Source organism: Fonsecaea multimorphosa (genome assembly GCF_000836435.1).
Source record: "Fonsecaea multimorphosa CBS 102226 unplaced genomic scaffold supercont1.13, whole genome shotgun sequence".
Lineage (NCBI taxonomy): Eukaryota > Fungi > Ascomycota > Eurotiomycetes > Chaetothyriales > Herpotrichiellaceae > Fonsecaea > Fonsecaea multimorphosa.
In genome coordinates this window covers 39,398-56,426 of record NW_015971647.1, presented here as the reverse complement: position 1 = coordinate 56,426, position 17,029 = coordinate 39,398, and the positions used below count along the sequence as shown (strand labels likewise).

The 17,029-nt window shown below is 52.3% G+C and overlaps 8 protein-coding genes across 8 annotated transcripts; 3 read left to right on the top strand and 5 right to left on the bottom strand.

The window, feature by feature from the left end:
• Positions 1-750: 750 nt before the first annotated feature.
• Positions 751-2,037, top strand: Z520_06722 (uncharacterized protein; the record flags this gene model as incomplete). Its single annotated transcript, XM_016777222.1, has 1 exon — positions 751-2,037. The coding sequence occupies one exon, from the start codon at positions 751-753 to the stop codon at positions 2,035-2,037; it is 1,287 nt and encodes a 428-aa protein (XP_016631393.1).
• A 425-nt stretch (positions 2,038-2,462) lies between these two features.
• Z520_06721 (uncharacterized protein) lies at positions 2,463-6,846 on the bottom strand (the record flags this gene model as incomplete). The annotated part of the gene is made up of 3 exons (XM_016777221.1): positions 2,463-5,930; positions 5,984-6,713; positions 6,752-6,846. 3 exons carry the CDS (start codon positions 6,844-6,846, stop codon positions 2,463-2,465), a joined length of 4,293 nt encoding a protein of 1,430 aa, XP_016631392.1.
• A 960-nt stretch (positions 6,847-7,806) lies between these two features.
• On the bottom strand, positions 7,807-8,715 carry Z520_06720 (uncharacterized protein; the record flags this gene model as incomplete). The annotated part of the gene is made up of 1 exon (XM_016777220.1): positions 7,807-8,715. One exon carries the CDS (start codon positions 8,713-8,715, stop codon positions 7,807-7,809), a length of 909 nt encoding a protein of 302 aa, XP_016631391.1.
• Positions 8,716-9,241: 526 nt separating this feature from the next.
• On the top strand, positions 9,242-9,895 carry Z520_06719 (uncharacterized protein; the record flags this gene model as incomplete). Its single annotated transcript, XM_016777219.1, has 1 exon — positions 9,242-9,895. The coding sequence occupies one exon, from the start codon at positions 9,242-9,244 to the stop codon at positions 9,893-9,895; it is 654 nt and encodes a 217-aa protein (XP_016631390.1).
• Positions 9,896-10,020: 125 nt separating this feature from the next.
• Positions 10,021-10,604, bottom strand: Z520_06718 (uncharacterized protein; the record flags this gene model as incomplete). The annotated part of the gene is made up of 2 exons (XM_016777218.1): positions 10,021-10,341; positions 10,431-10,604. 2 exons carry the CDS (start codon positions 10,602-10,604, stop codon positions 10,021-10,023), a joined length of 495 nt encoding a protein of 164 aa, XP_016631389.1.
• A 695-nt stretch (positions 10,605-11,299) lies between these two features.
• On the bottom strand, positions 11,300-13,222 carry Z520_06717 (uncharacterized protein; the record flags this gene model as incomplete). Its single annotated transcript, XM_016777217.1, has 2 exons — positions 11,300-11,595; positions 11,689-13,222. The coding sequence occupies 2 exons, from the start codon at positions 13,220-13,222 to the stop codon at positions 11,300-11,302; spliced, it is 1,830 nt and encodes a 609-aa protein (XP_016631388.1).
• Positions 13,223-14,201: 979 nt separating this feature from the next.
• Positions 14,202-15,128, top strand: Z520_06716 (uncharacterized protein; the record flags this gene model as incomplete). The annotated part of the gene is made up of 1 exon (XM_016777216.1): positions 14,202-15,128. One exon carries the CDS (start codon positions 14,202-14,204, stop codon positions 15,126-15,128), a length of 927 nt encoding a protein of 308 aa, XP_016631387.1.
• Positions 15,129-15,706: 578 nt separating this feature from the next.
• Z520_06715 (uncharacterized protein) lies at positions 15,707-16,739 on the bottom strand (the record flags this gene model as incomplete). Its single annotated transcript, XM_016777215.1, has 2 exons — positions 15,707-16,506; positions 16,580-16,739. 2 exons carry the CDS (start codon positions 16,737-16,739, stop codon positions 15,707-15,709), a joined length of 960 nt encoding a protein of 319 aa, XP_016631386.1.
• Between the last annotated feature and the right edge of the window lie 290 nt (positions 16,740-17,029).

Below are 17,029 nucleotides of genomic sequence, written 5' to 3'. Positions count from 1 at the left end.
CCGAATGTTGCTCTCATCTTCATGTCGCTAGCGGTGAGCTGCAGCCTCTTAAGGTCTCAAGTGACAGCGGCTGAGGGGTTTCACCCAGAAATTGCCGTGAAATGAAGCATACATATACGGAGACTGGCACTTACTCATATCTGCCTGCTCGCCTCATGGAGTCGGTTCTTCTTGGATCGTAATCTTCACCGCTGCCCAGGTCTGAGTCTTCTGTGAAGTCTTCAGTGGCCTCACTAATCTGACGTCGCACACGTCGGCTTCTATCTGTCATCTTTTCAGAGATTCTCAGAGGTTCCAGGCTCGGCTAAATTCCTAGATTCTCCGCTGTCGCTGGTCTGCGTTCGGCCCTGGATTCTCGTGGAGTTCTCGCGTCAGAGGTCGTGTCTCCTTGCCTGGTGGCCACCCCTAGATCCAGCGTCGGTATCCTCGTCTTTGAAGAAGTCCAAGTAGATGACTTGACGATAAATATGAGTGTTAAACTGGCTCAGAAGCAGAAATACATAAATTGCGAAATATTGGATGCCAAAACTTTCCACAGACATTCAGCGTGGGAAATGACGGCGACTGTGGCTGTTCCGCCGAACCAGCATTGTGGCTGATGTGGCTGGTGCAGTTGGCCTCGTATCAACGAGCCGAGGCTTGCATACTCATCCACCGAGTCTCGGTCGTCAACCACCATGTAAAACTGTCGCAGTCTTTCTCCCAAGCACATCCTCCGCGACAGATTTACACTAATCGTAGCGCTGCAATATGGTCGACCAAGACCCCAAGAAGAGCCCTTCAATTCCATCATGGCAGCAGCAATACAACTCGGAACCAAAAGACAACCGCCCTCCTCCCTCCGATGACCAGCCTCCGGATCACAGCACACGACCAGCTTCGCCCTCCGCAGAGTTACCTCTACTCGAGCAAGCCCAGAGGTTCCTCGAAGATGATTCAATACGAGACGCCCCTCGCGAACGCAAAGTCGCATTCTTGGAGAAGAAAGGCCTTCAGGCAGAAGAGATAGAAAAGCTCCTTGGACCTGAACGCCCCAACCCCCCGCCAACCTCTGAAGAAGCCTCTGAACTGAAAACAATACATGATAGCAGCCAGACGCAGATTCCAGAGAGAGAGGAGACAGAGGCGCCCTCAGACCCGGCCAGTGAGGAAGCGCCGCCGCAGCAGACAACAGCCGCGCAGAAGAAGCGAGACGTTCCTCCGATCATCACATATCCAGAATTCTTGCTCAAACCGCAAAAACCGCCTCCGCTGGTCACCTTTGAACGTCTTGCTCATGCAGCCTACGCTTTCGCGGGCGTGTCGGCCTTGACATGGGCTGCAAGCAAATACATTGTGCAGCCCATGCTCGAGACTCTGACCGAAGCTCGCCACGACCTTGCCGACACCGCAAGAACAGACCTTGAAACTCTGAACAAGAAACTCGAATCCACCGTATCCCACATCCCCTACATTCCGAGCAGCGCGGTGCTGCAACAACAACAAAAAGCCCAAGATGGTGGCGACGACGTCGAATCGGTAGATTCAGACCCAACAGAACTGTTTCACCGCGACGTCGCAACACAGACTTCCCCTCGACCTTCTCGCTCCATGTCAATCTCTTCCTTTCCAGACAACGAATACCACTACCTATCATCCGCACAAGATCCCACGACCTCACAGTCTTCACGCCTGCGCTCCTTGCACTCCACGCTCTTCTCTTTGCTCAACTCCCAAAACAACAGCTATTCTCAAGACCGCCTAAAAGACTCGGTGGGTGGCTTTCAAGCCGTTCTCGATAAACTCGAATCAAGCCACAACCCGTTCCAGGTCGATTTCATGGGGTCAGGATCATCATTCACCAGCTACAGCGGACCGGGGTCGTCGTCAACAGCGACGGCGACGGGCACGGATAGTAGTAAACAAAAGAAGCAACCCCCAGCCAGTGAGGCGACCAAGTTCAAGAACGAGATCCGCGCGTTGAAGGGTGCTCTGCTCAGTTCGAGGAATTTCCCCACGGCGAGGCCGGCTCAGCCGTTCACGTTACTTGCGAGATGAGAGCCGCTAATGAGCAAAGTGTACTACAAGAGAGAGATCGGGAATGCAAATTGAGCCGTTGGAAGCGATCTCGTCTTAAATCCCGTCATGAACTCGTATTTCGAGACCTCCTAATGATCCAATAGAGCCTTAGGCGTTGGTAGTAATATATTACTAAATCAGTGGCCATGTCCGACATTGGATTCTTCCTCGTTAGCTGAGTTAGATTTTGTTCGATGTTCACCTTTGTGGTTAGAAAAAAAGGACCTGGCATCACATTGAATGCTATGTTTGCTTCTGCTTCTGCTCCTGCTCCTGCGCCAATTGAAAGTCCATTCGTCCCGTCCTTCTCGAGCACCAGTACAATAGCTTCATACTCCAGCATAGTCTCCTAGCTGTCCCTGATCATCATGGTCGTCCAACGCGAGTAGCGTTTTCGGCCTTCATCAGAGCGAGCGATCAAGGCTCTGCCGTTGGCGCATTTTCGTCTCCAACAGCTCGACCACTTCCCTATGGCCCCTTCCCCTGGCCATCTCCAGCGCTGGTCGATATCTCTGGAATACAGGGTCGAAGCATGTGAGATCGGGGTCGATATCCTGGTGTTCGAGCAAAAGTCGGACAATTGCAATTGGACTCCAACGCAGTGCGGCGTGCAATGGAGACGCGCCGTAAACATTCCCTGCGTTCACGTCGATGTCCTCACGTTCTAAGAGGAGTTTTGTCGTCGATTCGTGCCCATTCCTCGCTGCCGCGAGTAATGGGTTCTGGCCTTTAATGTTCCTTGTGTTCACGTCGACATCCCCATGCTGCAGGAGCAGCTTTAGGACTGAGTCGTGCCCACCCTGTGCCGACATATGTAATGGAGTGTCGTCATGACTGTCTCTAGCGTTCACCTCGACAGCGGGATCCGCCAGGAGCAATTTGGCTATTGATTCGTGTCCGTTCAACGCTGCAAAATGTAACGGAGACATGTCCACAGAATCTCGTGAGTTGACCTTATGATGCCCATGCTCCAGGAGCAATTCCACCATGGATTCGTGCCCATTTTCACACGCCCAGCTGAGAGGGTCTCGATGATCAATTTCAATATCCTGAAAGCTTGCCCGGTATTTCAACAACAATTCAATCATCTCTTTATGTTTTGTTGACGACAAAGGCAGACGGAGGCTTTGCCCATCGGGTTCGACGAAATTGATGTTTGTTGCTGGGATAAGTGTTTCGACGACATCTGAACAGCAATTCAAGATCGCATGAGCAAGGGGAGTACGCCCCGAGGAATCTCGCTCATCCAGCCGGTGGCTGGTATGCTCAAGAATGTACTTCACGACACCTGCAAGTCCGTAGCCCGCGGCAAATGATAACAGTGTCCGATATGTCGCATCACCGAGCTCTGAATCGACCGAAATGTGCTGCTGCGACATTAGAGCGATAAAATCAGCGTCGCTCTGCAGAGGCTTCACTGCACGAGATTCAGCCCCCGGGATCCCTCCAGCCACGCATACCATATACCACAGCAGATGTCTGATCAAAAGCCCATATCCATGCTCGAATGCCCAAGGGAGAACATGCACTCGCAGCAGACTTATTGCATATGCATTTGTGCCTTTGGCGACAGTTTCATGCTGATTGGTATATAGCAATACTGTTGCCAAAGCCAAACGTAAGTCGCTAGCACTTAGGCCCACCGCGAGGCGGCATCCATTTCTGATCTTTGCCTGCCAAGTTAATTGGACCTTCTCTGTTGCTAGCAAAGTTTCGACGAGATCAATGTTTCCTGTGGCGAAAGCCCAGAAGAGTACTGTCTCTTCTTTCAGCTTGGAGATCGTTGTGGCTCTTTGCAATAAGAAGTCCGCACAAGCATGCCGCCTGTCGTGGATCTGCGAGGAAATGAAATCGACATCTCGTCCAGCCGCATCCTTGCTTCCTGCTACTGGCCTCAGAAACTCCTCGACTGCTTCCTTGTTCTTTGCGGCTACAGCCGCCCGCAGAGGAAACTGATGTCGCTCACCCTTAATATCCATGTGAGGCATTTTTTGAAGCTCAATGCGGATGAGCCGAGGTACATTTTTTTCGGCCAAAACATATAGTAGGCTTACCGAAGGGGAATACTTTCGAATAGAGTATCTCTCAAGGATGTTGTTGTACTCCCTCCAGGTTGCGAGGTCGAGTTCCGTGATGAAAGCTGTTTGCGATATCACCTCAGCTGCCGCCTCGGCATGGTCAAAGAGGTGGCTCACGGCATAGCTTAGGAATGGGTATTGCGCACATAAGTTCTCGCGTACGCCTCTAGCCTCGCTGGAAGAAGATGTGGCATCTTGCAGCTCATGATTGTTGTCGATAGAGAGGCTGTCAAGCTGAGTTTCACTGTCAGACGTCGCGTCACGCTCCATCCCAGACTCTGCTGTATCTTGCCTCTGCATATGCAAGCGGCTTGCGCGTTCTAGCTTCAAATAGTTTTGACAACAAAGCTTCAGCTTTTCATGGCTCAGGCCCTCAAAATCCGACTCTAGAGGCCGTTGAAGGTGGACGAGTCCCTTTCCCTTTAGAAGATAATCTCGAACAGATTCGTGAATGAACTGAACTGTCTGATTCTTGGTCTTCGTCAGCTCCGCGAGGCCTTTGGAACAATCCAGAATGAATCGGTCCATAACATCTGTCGTTGTCTCGCTTGGATCCCATGCAGTGAGTTGGTCAGGTTCGTTCCCTGCCAACATCGCGAAATATAACTCTTCACGCTTCAACGGTCGTTTGGCGAACAAAATCCATTGTAGGCAGAGCAACAGGTCGTCACTGTTTCGCGCGTCTCGTGTCAAGATATCTTCGAACAATTTATCAAGGCCGTCGGGAATCTCGTTTAGTCGTTTCTGAAGAGCATGTACTCGTCCTCTGTCGAATTCTTTCTGCAAGATTCGCACAACCAGAACCACCCACAGAAAAATACCATTGGCTCTCTGGAGAACTTCGTTTTTGATCTTTTCGCTGCGCTGACTCTTTCCGATTTTCAATTCAGTCTGTAGGTAGTGTGCCAAGTCATCTTGATGGCCCTCCTGATTCTCCAAGACGAGCTCAACGCACTTATCGACGCTAATGTAAGGGTAATGCCGGCTCGAGAAACATGTATGTAGTTGGATTTTTGATTGAACTGCTTCTTGGCTGAGAGTCTCGAAGAATGCCACCATGTCACGCACGTCGTCTTCACGGCATTCGTCCAACGCATCGACAAATAATACTAGGGTTCTGCTTCCAAGACTTCTGACCGCGGCTTGAAAGGTATTTTTCAGGGTCTCAAGTTGCCATTGGCCCTCAAATTCACCGGTCTCAGACAGTAGTGGCCGGGGAAGGACGTCCAGAATTCGTTCGAGCTCAGGACGGTCCTCTAGTAATTGCAGAAGCAATGAGCGATACATTCCTTCGGTGGACTTCTCGAGATCTTCTCCTCTCGCGTTGTAAAAGAATGAAATAACTGTGGCTTCCAACATGGTCTTTTTGGCGTTCGCATAGATGTACTTCATCAATGTGCTTTTGCCAGTACCCGCTTTCCCCTTGATCCACAAAAAGCCATTATGTTCGGATAGTCTTTCGAGGGCGAGCCAGTCCTGGTAACCAGATTTCTTGAGAAACCATCTGCAAGTTTTGGCGTGGGCTGTCTTAATTGTCGCATGACGAGAATCAATCTGATCAAATCTGAGAGACTTGATGTAGGCTTGCCGTTCTTCGGCGCTGAGTGTTGAGCGACTAACGTGTGGAGGGCGATCGTTCGAATTTCCAAGGATTCGATGAATTGCTGCTGCAACTTTTCTATACTCGGCATCGTTCATTCCGCTAAAGCGACACATATCCATGTGATTATTGGCAATATGCTGAGTGATTTCCAGACTCGAATCAGACAAGCAAGAGGACGCATCGTCAACAACCTACAAAGATCAGCATGCTCCGCGGGGTTGCTACCACCAAAGCGAGTTCCTACCTTCCTTCCACCGAGGGCTTTAATGCCGTGGTCTTCTTGGAAACAGTGTATCTTCCATCCCTCTGCGCGTGCCATCGGACCAAACTCGTCCCGAAGTTGCCTCAATCGTTCAGACGAGGGTAGCAAGCTCTCCAGGACAGTTTCATTTGCCGTGAAACCAAACGCTCGAGCAATATTTTCCGCAATGGTCCTTACAAGCCCTTGCGGATCTGCACCACCGTGTGGCGTGCCAAAGAAGATGATACCCAGCGTTGACTCCGATATAGTCCGAAGATGAGGTTGGTGATTCAGGTAGCCATATGACTGCCGAAGCATTTCCTTGACAACGACTCCTCCAAGGCTGTGGGCAATGAGCAAGAGGGGCCTGGTTGGCTGAGATCGACGTGCAGCTTCCAACTCCGTCAAGAAGTCCTTTGCGAAATCATAGACCGATTTCTGGCTCCTCGGAGAACTAAGTCGATGTCCGAGGTGAGTATCATAGCCATAAGCTAGTATTCGTGCATTGGGGACTGTATGCGGTAAAAGATCCTTAGGCCAATAAACAGGCTTTCGGTCGCGGGGGATCTTTATCGAATCGAATAGCTTCTGGAACTTCCGAGGTCGTTCGTCGCCGGGGTCTTCAGGCGCATCAGGCTGGTTGCCAGCATCGCCCTTGTGCCTCCAGGTGCGCTCCGGGTGTCCATTAAACCCATGAACGAAGACAATGCTGGGTTCGACATTAGCATCGTGACTGCGCACCGGAAGTGTGTGTTGAAGGGCAGTACTTACTCGATGGATGGGTGGTCCGGCGCGACGAGGAGCGAAAGACCCAACGGGGCGGGCTCGTCGAGAACCTTCAGCGTCGAATCAACAGAGCTTAACATCGCACTATCAAGTCAACGTAAGACCTTCTCCAGCTACACAATGTCGTGAATGAACGTCCAACGGAATCAAGCATAAGTTCGTCGTCGCCAGTCTTGTTCAATACAGCAGATAAAATCACCTTGAGACCAGTGTTTTTGAAGATCAAATGCAGAGAGATTGTCGAACTGGAGGCAAGCCTTAGACTGTTAGAGCCTCCACATAAAGCCTTGTCCTCAAGAAAATGGCATGGCGGCCAGACGGATGGTTTCAAGCGTAAGCGGCAGGTTGTTCAATTGATCATAGTCGTTAGCAATTGAATATCGCCCTACAGCTCTTTGGACGAGACTAGAAAAAGATCAGGTGAAGAAGAGATTTTGTGCGAAGGTTGTAAGGCTGGTGAGTAGGGCACTGCCCCCAGCTGCGGTTGCCTGTCGGGCCATGCCCTTGTCGACCACCCCTGCTGAAGCTGCAAGCCACGAACCGCGGCCAGCCACTTGGATATCGCCAACGCTCTCAGCTGACTCGGCGAGGGTGGAAGCGAGGACAGAGGCCAGGACGCCGGACTTCCAGGATCCGAACTGGTTTCCATCGCCGCCTCGTTGTCCACGAGAAATTGCAATGTAGACACCACCGGTGGAAAGTATTTGTGATAGAACATGTCATAGGCGAATGATGTTATCCAGAGGAGGCTCGCTAGATTTGACGCCCTTTCCAGAAGAGGAGTGATGGCTGAGGAGTGTGTGGCCCTTTTCCCACCGCCCGGCCAAGGCAGATTGATGTGGGGGCTGATCACCAACAACAGCTGCGAGCCAGTCCCGAGTGGCCAGGCTCCATACAGTATGAGGGGCCCTGCCACGATCCGCGCCTAATGCTCCAGAGATCATGAGAAATGGAAGTCAATGGTCTCCCCTTATCTGGCAGGTCCAATTATCACCGGAAAAACAGTCTATCTCTATGAATGCATGTTCAGCCTCGCGGATTCAAAAGCACAATGCCCCGCCATCCACTCGCAGATCTGCCCCTGTGATATATCTGCCTGCCCTTTTGCTACTGAGCAAGACGACAGGCCCAGTGATCTCTTCCACATCGCCCATTCTACCCATGGGACACCGGCTGGCCCAGACATCTCGCACTGGTTTCAGATTGTCGCCGGCATTGAGCACGGTGTCCATATAGCCGGGAGAAATACAGTTCACGCGGATCCCATGAACAGCCCATTCCGCTGCAAGATTCTGCGTCAACATCGCCGTTCCCGCTTTACTCACATTGTAAGCTGCCTGTGGTTGAGGATAGTTCGTCGCATGAGCCGAGATCGAGGCCGTAAACACAATGGACCCCCCTGATTTGGATTCTATCATGCGCCTTGCTGCTGCTTGAGCGCAGAGGAATGATCCAGTCAAATTGACATCGATGACTTTGCGGAATTGGCTAGCAGTCGCCGAGATGGAGTGGACGCAACCGACTATTCCTGCGAAACAACACAAGATGTCCACGCTGCCCATGAGATCCTGAGCGGTATGGAAAGCCTTGTCCACTTCCGATTCCATTGTCACGTCGACTGGGACGGTGTGGATGTTTGCATGGGGGAAATCCTCCTTCAGTTGTGATATTGCTTGCGAGGACGCATGAATGGTGGCCGGCAAATCCATGATCGCAACTCCAGAGGCGCCATGCTCAAGTAGTGCTCGGGCAGAAGCCAATGCTAATGTCCCGGCTCCTCCTGTGAGGACGGCGTTGCCTTCTACTTGGAATCGAGCAGCAGCTCGCTCTGAGGGAGATGTTGCCTGAACAGGGGCCAAGGGTGCTGTGAGAGGATTTCCAGCGACGGAAAGAGTCATGGTTGGGATGATTCGCCAGGTGAGAGCAGACCGTTCATCCTCGGTTGCCATTGGTGCTGCTGGCACCGAGTTGGGTTCTCCCATTTGATGTTTTGTGGCGAGACACCTATCCAGCTGGCCTCAGCGGGGGTTAGGGAGTGTGTTTGTAAGAACAGTCCGTCCTCTCTCCAAGGGCAAACGAGGATATTGGCTGCTGTAATGGTACCAGGTATTGGTTCCCAGCAGGAAAGAAGAGTGACAAATAGGTAGTTGATGGCAAACAGACCTTTATATACTATCGCGACCATGTATCAAAGTCATCTTCGATCCATGTCAAGTCCACGGTCGACACCTTTGACCCATTCAGAAATGTCATTGGTGTCGTCCTAGCGGTTGTCCCCAGACAATTTTTGTGGTGGCATATTTCGCATATTCTCGGCGATAGATTGCCCGATCCGCCGACCACAAATTTTTTGTCCAAACACCAACATCAGATTTCTTCCGAGTTCAGCGACTGGCCTTTCTCCAAGTACGTACATTGCAAATATTCAGACCACCACCGCGCCCGAATCCTCCTTTTCTGTATACCCAACGAGCAATGGCTCAACCCAACCAGCCCGGCTCGCTTCCAGCCCCGCCGACCCAATCCTCTCCTCTCTCCTCCCAAATCGACCTTCTGGTGGCTCTCCACCTGTGGTCCTGGCCCGCCTTGACTCTCGCTATCCAAAACTCTTGGGGCGGTTCTCCCGAGGTCTCCAAGGACAAACGGGATTGGTTTGCCGGGGCCGTGTCCGAACTGCTCACATCGAGCCCTCCGCAACTGGCAGATGTCAGCGACCTGGAAGAAGTCCTAATACAGGTCATGCTTGATGAATTCGAGGTCGTGGTCGACGACGGCAGCGCCGAAGAGACCGCTAAAAACATCTGGAGTGGAGCGACCAAACTGAGCGCCGGGGATACCTCTGAACTGAACGAGCTCTACGCGAAGTGGGAGGAGAAGCAGAAAAATGGAGGTGACAAGGTCGTCGGGATTGTCAGAGGGGAGGACAAGGAGGGTGAAGAAACGGATTGGGATGATGATGACGACGACGACGATGAAGAGGAGGAGTGGAACGGATTTCCTGATCGGTCCGACGTGCAGATGGACGACGCTCCTTCAATCATTGACATTGACTGGAAACCAAAGCAGAAGCCCGAGCCAGAGGTTGACGAGGAGGGTTTCACAAAGGTTGTGGGCAAGAAGAAGAAATAAATTTGATTGGAATTTGTCGCATTTACTAGATTTCCTGGCATGCAGCTTCTAGGATCGAGGCTTGCAGAAGCATACCGACGAACAGCCCGCTCTCGACAGCAGCATCACAATCACTACCCACGCCCTCAATGGCCCTCCGACTCGACGAGCCCCAGCTTCTCATTCTCCTTCTTACTCCGCTGACTCCACTCAGGCGGTTCATCGATACCTTCTTCCTCTTCACGATCTCCTTGCGCCTTATCCTTATGCACGGATGTCGGCTTGTGCTCGGCTGGGGAGTACACGGTATACAAAATCAAAGGTGTCGGTCCAGTATTGATGAACTGGTGCTGCGTGCCTGCAGGCACGATAATAAGATCCCCAGCCTTTACATCTTGATCTACGCCGTTGATGGTTGCCTTGCCCTTGCCGGAAGTGAAGGTCAAGATCTGGTCGACGGTGTGTTTCTGCAGGCAAGAAAAGAGGCGATGTTAGCGACCGCGGACACTCGACGCACTCCACACGGGGAGTACTACGAGATACGGGCAGATCATACCTCGTCTCCAATCTCGCCATCCACCGGCACGGTCATCAAGACCAACTGGCTGTACAACCCGGTCCACAAGACACGACGGAACTCGCCCGACTCGCTCGGTAGCGAGGTCGTCATAGCCGGAAAATATGCCATTTCGTGTTTCGGCGGGTCCATCGAGGGTGTGCTGAACTTCATCTTGGTGGCTGTGAAATGTCGAACCGCCGAGGGTGAGAATCTCGTTCTCGCACTTGCGTTGTTGAACGGAGTAAAAACAGAACGGACGACTGCGTGGTGACTCCTTGATCCGAGACCACTGGATTCCAAGCGTAGGCAGCAAGATCTCGCAAGTCTGGAGGACAGTTGCGATGGGAGAGACATGGAACAAAAAGACGAGAACTATTCGGAAAGAGAAATGGCAAGGATCCCGGTAAGAAGATGAGGTGATGGTATTTTAAATGCTCCCCGGAGAAGCAGTTGCCTGACGATCCCCCAGCTCCGGAAGTTATGTGCAGTCCAGCGGAACTTTTCACATCGATCACATTCCAGGCTTTTCTTGACCTAGAAAAGATAGACCGGAAGGTCTTACATACCAAAATCGGGAGAGTGACCCCAATTCCGGAGCAGTTGTAGCATGGCTGGTTGGCCGCCTTTGGGGCATACACAGAGTATTGATGTCATGAGAGACGACGAAGTCATCATTATGCGCATTGTCACTGCCACCAATAAGAATCCGTGTCCCCTGAATCAGTCCGTGACGTAGCCGCGTCTTGCCGGCTCCAGAGTCCACATTCAAATGGTCACGTGTATATTCTATACATACCAGTGTCTAACGTCTACAGTAAGGTACTGGGTTACTCGCAAGAGAGAAGAAGTATTAGTGAGGTGACCGATCACGACGCCCTTTTCATCTCAATCCCCTTGGTCCCGTCCATGACCCGCTTCACCTTGTCCAGATCCACCTCCCTCTTCGGCTTGCCCATGTACCAGGTGATGTCGCTCCCGTCCCTCTCGCAGATGTGGAACCCATTGCCGAAGAACCCAAACATGTTATTCCCGTCGTCGTACTCGATCTCGTAGTCCTCGAAGCGCGGCTTCTCGAGCAGGCGCAGAAAGTGCAGTCGCGAACCCGGGTAGATGGCGGGTTTGCCGTCTTTTTTGCCACCTTTGAACCAGCTTGAGCAGGGTCCTATATTAGAGAGAGAAGAGTAAATTAGTCTTGCCTTCTTTTCATAGTTGTACCCATTTTCGCGAAAAGGCCCAGGGGAAATGGTAAACTTACCCGTCCACGACGTTCTCTTCAAGAACGAATCGGCATGCTTCAAGAATTGTTCCACCACTTTCGCCTTGGGCCTCACACTCCTGATGTTCTCCACCTGCATCTTCTCAATCACTTGGATCGTATAGTTGCAGTAACCCTCGATCAATGGAAAAAAACTGCCATGAGCCGAGGGACAATAAGCGCCTCCGTACACAAAGTAATTGGGCACCTCGGCCAACCCGAGACTCAAGTACGAAGGCACATGAGGGTGATCTTTCCATTGTTCGTTCTTGGAAACACCATTCACGCTCAGGGGGAAGCGGGGCTTATAAGATGTGTCGAAGCCCGTGGCGCAGATTATCACGTCGACTTCCCTTTCTTGCCCGTCCGGGTCGATGAACCCCTTTTCCGTGATCTTCTGTAGTTGCGAGGCAAACGGCGTGGTCTTTTCGCCGACAAGGGCTTCCAAGTATCCGTTTCCGGGAGTCGGGCGACGACATCCGACGTAGAAGTCGGTCGGCATGATCTTTTCTAATATGTCCGGGCGGTCTTTCAGCAGCGTCCGCATTTCGTTCTCGGAGTACTCGCGTGCAGCCTTTTGGGCCTCGGAACCATTGATGATGAAGCCGAATCGTTGATTGAGCTCCCCTTCAATCATTTTGCAATATGCGAGATACTCGTCGGGATCGTCAAACAGCTTTCGTTGTTCCTCGTTGTAGATGAAGTTTGCACCGTCCTTGCCTGCGTATGCTTGAGCGAACCCCGCAGTGATCCAGATCTTGTTCCGAATCCAAGTGTAGACCTTGTCGACTTGGTCGTAGATATTCGGAAGGATCTGAACCGCGCTGCTTCCGGCGCCAATCAGTGCGACCCGTTTACCCTTGAGATCCGTGTTCTGATCCCATTGAGCTGAATGGAGTAGGGTGCCCTTGAAGTCGCGCAGGCCAGGAATATCGGGCCATTTCCATTTGTTCAGAACGCCGCCCCCATCGATGACCATATCTGCATGGTCCTCGAATTCACGTCCCGTATTGAGGTCCTGTACGCGAACACTCCATTGGCCGGTCCCGTCATCCCAAGAAAGAGCAACAATCCGGTGCCGCAACTTGACGTACTTCTCGATGAAATTATTCTCCTGTTCGACCTTTTTGATATAATCCCAAATTTCTGGCGAGTATGAATAGTATCGGGACCACGGTGAAGGTCTCCAGGGAAACTGGTATACCACACTCGGGATATCGCAGGCACAGCCCGGGTAACGGTTCTCATACCAAGTGCCGCCAACGTCATCGTTCTTTTCGTAGCATATGATTTCGACATTCTTGAGTCTCTCTTCCGCGGCCTTGAAGAAGTTCAACCCGGACATACCAGCTCCCAGGACGGCGATGCGCATTTTCTTCCGGGAGCCGTAGAGTTGCTCCAGGATTTCAACATCGTCAGGCGATGGGTTGTTCAAGAGTGGCCGTGTTTGTTCCCTTAGAGCGAGTCCAGCTCTATCAGGGTCGTCAGGTATATACATCCCTCCATAGCCATTGGTAGTAGCAACCGGAGCCATGTTTGCGATGTGGAAAAGTACTGGTCGTGAAATGGTCAGAATCCGCGACGGGGGAATTTTCGTGGAACCTATGTTATATATGCATTTACAAAGGAGGAATGATTCAAGCGGATCCGAAATCGGATCCTCAGCCTCGACAAACTTCCATGTCTGGGTAACAGGGAGAGGGCGAGGATGCGGAGATGTAGAGGACTATTGGCCGTTACTCTCCGCATCGTTGGAGAACCGAGGCTGCCAAGGGGGATAATGGCACGACACTTGGCGGGAAAGAAGCTACGTCCCATGATAGCTGAGCCTCGAGGCGTTGTGTAAGATGACAGATTGGCTAGAAGCAACTTTACCATGCCACAATGGACGCGCTGTCGGTGAGAACCACGTCTCACCAGAAACGAGACAGCGCAGAACTAGGAGGAACCAGGACCTAACGGAGGACAGTAGCACTGAGTGGATACAAGTTCCCGACCTGAGTAGATCGGGCTCGGTCGAATGGTGGCAAAGATCCGAAAAGGAGACTCAGCCTCGGCCAAGGAGAATGCGCCAAGATCCATATGCCTCGGAGTATTTGATTTTCCGGTTCCTAACAGGCGGAATCGCAGCGAGGAATTTGAGTGAGAGGCTCAGCATTGCCGCTCCCAGCCTTCCTGCACGCCGTCACGGGCGCCACCTTCCGTTCAGAGCCTAGCCTCCATCTCCCTCCGCCTCTCCGCTTATCAGATTTGGCCGGTGCCGTCTTCTCGAATCCTCGAAACCAACCAAGCCAACCACTGCTACGTATGAGCCTATGAGCCAGATTTTGACTGCGCCTCATTGACAACAAATTCTTTGCCCTGCGCATCACATTGCCTCCTCAGGAACCTTCCGGGGACTGCAACTACAAAGAGTCTTCTCATCCTGATTTGACTGCTTCGTCACTTTCAGGCTCCGTTCGCTGTAGAATCTCGTGCTTTCAATCTCGAGAAATACATGGTCGCCGGTCAGAATGGCTGATATACAACGACAACCTCTTTCTCCCATTCAAACACAGATTCCGTCCTCAAACTCTCCTCCCACATCAACCACCTCATCCCCTCGCCCATCCTTGTCCGCCAAACGCTCCCGCTCACCTCTCTCCCTCGATCTCTCGTCCCTCCCACCTCTTTCCCAACCAGCACCTCCATCCAACACTCTTCTCATCACCCGCCTCGATGACCCCAAGATCTTTCACCCCGCGTCCCTGGCAACCATCAGACAGCACATCACAGAGATCGCACCCTTGAACTCCTTCTCCCCACTAAAATCCATGCACCGCATCATCTGCTCATTTTACGACATCGACGCCGCCATTGCCGTGAGACAGGTATTTGACGGATCCGTGGTCATGGAAGACTCGGTCGCAAAATGCTACTTCGGTGAACCCACCCCGATAGGAGACGAGAAGAAATACCTTAACCGACCGGACGCGGGGAGGTTATTCTTCATCAGTCCCCCTCCCAGCCCGCCCGTGGGCTGGGAAATGAAAGAGGAGGATCCCCCGAACAAACACGTCCATGCCGAGGATTTGGCATCCAAGCTGGAGAGACTGAGTGGCAAGCTCACGTCGTCTCCCACCGACGACTCGGCGTCTGAAGACGACACCAAAATGCAATACACGGCCGAGGGACTGCAGAAGCTGAAGGCCAGTCGAGCACATGCCTTTGCCGGAGTGTCGGCGGAGAATTCCCCCACGGCAGACGCTTCGCCCAAGAAGCACCGGAGCAGAAGCTCGACTTTGATCTACGACCCCAAGGCCCACGGCGACAGCCCGGCGCTTCCGGCGGTGATGCTGGAGGCCGAAGATGACTCGGATGTGGAGCTCGAGCCGGAGGGGTCGTCTAAGAAAATGTTGACGAGTACGGCACGTCCTCCTGTGGAGCTGATGGAGTCTTGATCAAATTACCTGCATTGCTGTGCCAAAGGTACATTTTGGGAATGGACTGGGCGGGAATCGCATAACAATAGATCACCGTGAGACGGCGTTTTGGGGGGTAAAAAATGGCTCGACTGGGCCGGCGTGAAGTGGCAGAAGCGATTAATATCAAAATGTGGGCAGGAGGAGACTCCTGAGAGATGAAAAATTGGTTTGGTCGAATTGGGATGTTATCATTCCCATATATACAGTCTCGCACATGAATACCACAATTTCCCTGTACAGCAGGCTTAAGGCAAGCTCGCTCCATCTCGCAATGTCCTGAGCAACCCCTGAACCACCATGCCATCTTGACGGCCGGTGACCGGCTTCTGCGGTAATGATAAATACACTGGACAAGCTCTGTATGCACGTCCAACGCCGCTAACAATGCATTTTTCCCAAACTCCCATACCAATGCAAATGCTGTACAAACGTGATGTTCGTCAAAAAACTTTCCAGAAGTACCATCCCAATGAATTTGAAATATTGCAATGTGGACCAAAAAGTGCCATCAATGCTCAGTCCATGAGACACTTATAACTGTCCCTCCTCTTTCCTCATTCTTCGATCCCCTTGAACCTTCTATACCATTTTTTGTGTTGCTCGAAGAAGACCATCGTACATATCGTCTGCGGTCCGAGCCGCATGAAGCTGGGGACCCAGCCGCGGAACATCCACAGGAGACCTTCCTTCTGACTGGCTTGCGCGAGAATTTCAAAGACCGACATCTTCCCCCCCGCGGACATGATGCGCGTTTTGATCACGTCCACGGGCGAACATATCGTGGTTGCGACGAATCCTGCGGCCAACGAAGCGCAGAAGTGGGTGCCGAGAGTGTCGGCCATGCCCAAAGTGTGGAGACAGGCGGATTTGAAGACGTCGTAGCTCGCCAGCTGCGAGGCGTTCATGAGCAGTGCTCTGGTAGAATTTGCGGTCACGCCGCGGAATATAGAAAGGGCGCCTTCTTCACGAATCATTCGTATTAGGCCGTCGAGTGCGTGTTTGTAGTTTCGTTGCAGGTGCGGGGGTTTAGAGGCGTCGGATTGCATTCGCACGTTCAGCACGTCCCCCGGGTTTCCGGCTATTCCACCCAGAAGTCCTGCGGCGGATGACATGAGGATGAGATTTAACATGGACTGTTGTGGCTTAGGGTTTGAGGGTGTAGGTTGTAGTGCGAACCGGGACTTTAGGTCTTCGTACACGCCGAAGCGGACGGTCGAGTAAGTCATCTGGCGAAGAAGAGCGGCCGAGAGACCAGCGTACAGACCCAATAGGCCTTGACTGCGGAAAACATAGGCGAAGGTGCCGAGGGTGGATTTAGGAGCAGAGGGAGAGCGGGTTTGCAAGCGGACCTTGACTATGCACACCGGATTGTTAGAAGAATCAATGGGGGGAGTGATTGACCTCAAGCATAGGTAGGAGGTACATACCCAGGTCGAGAGGATGAGTGACTACCGCAGCCATGGAGGCCGCGCTTCCACCGAACCAGAAGGGATAATGTATTGTTGCAGCGGCTTTCCGCTGCTTTGGCACAGCAGCCTCGACATCATGCTTCGGGGCTGCGACAACGGCGGGAGCGGATTCAGCCATGGCTCCATCCCCAAAGGTCGCGGTTGTGTGCTTCAGACAGCAAGCGACAAAGGAAAACAAGCCCAAAGGAGAGGATGGGAATTGGGGGTTAGGGAGAGTAGAGACGAACGGTAACGAATGGTCCCAAAAGCGCAGGGCTACTGGTACATATGGTAAATGGGGGACTATCGCCGAGGAGAAAAAACTGTCGTGATACTAAGTACGAGCCGTGTTTAGCTGCAGTCGGAGATAACTGCCCAGTGGGTGCCAGCGAGCCCAGGTGAAGATGACGGAAGAGGCTCCCTTCCGAG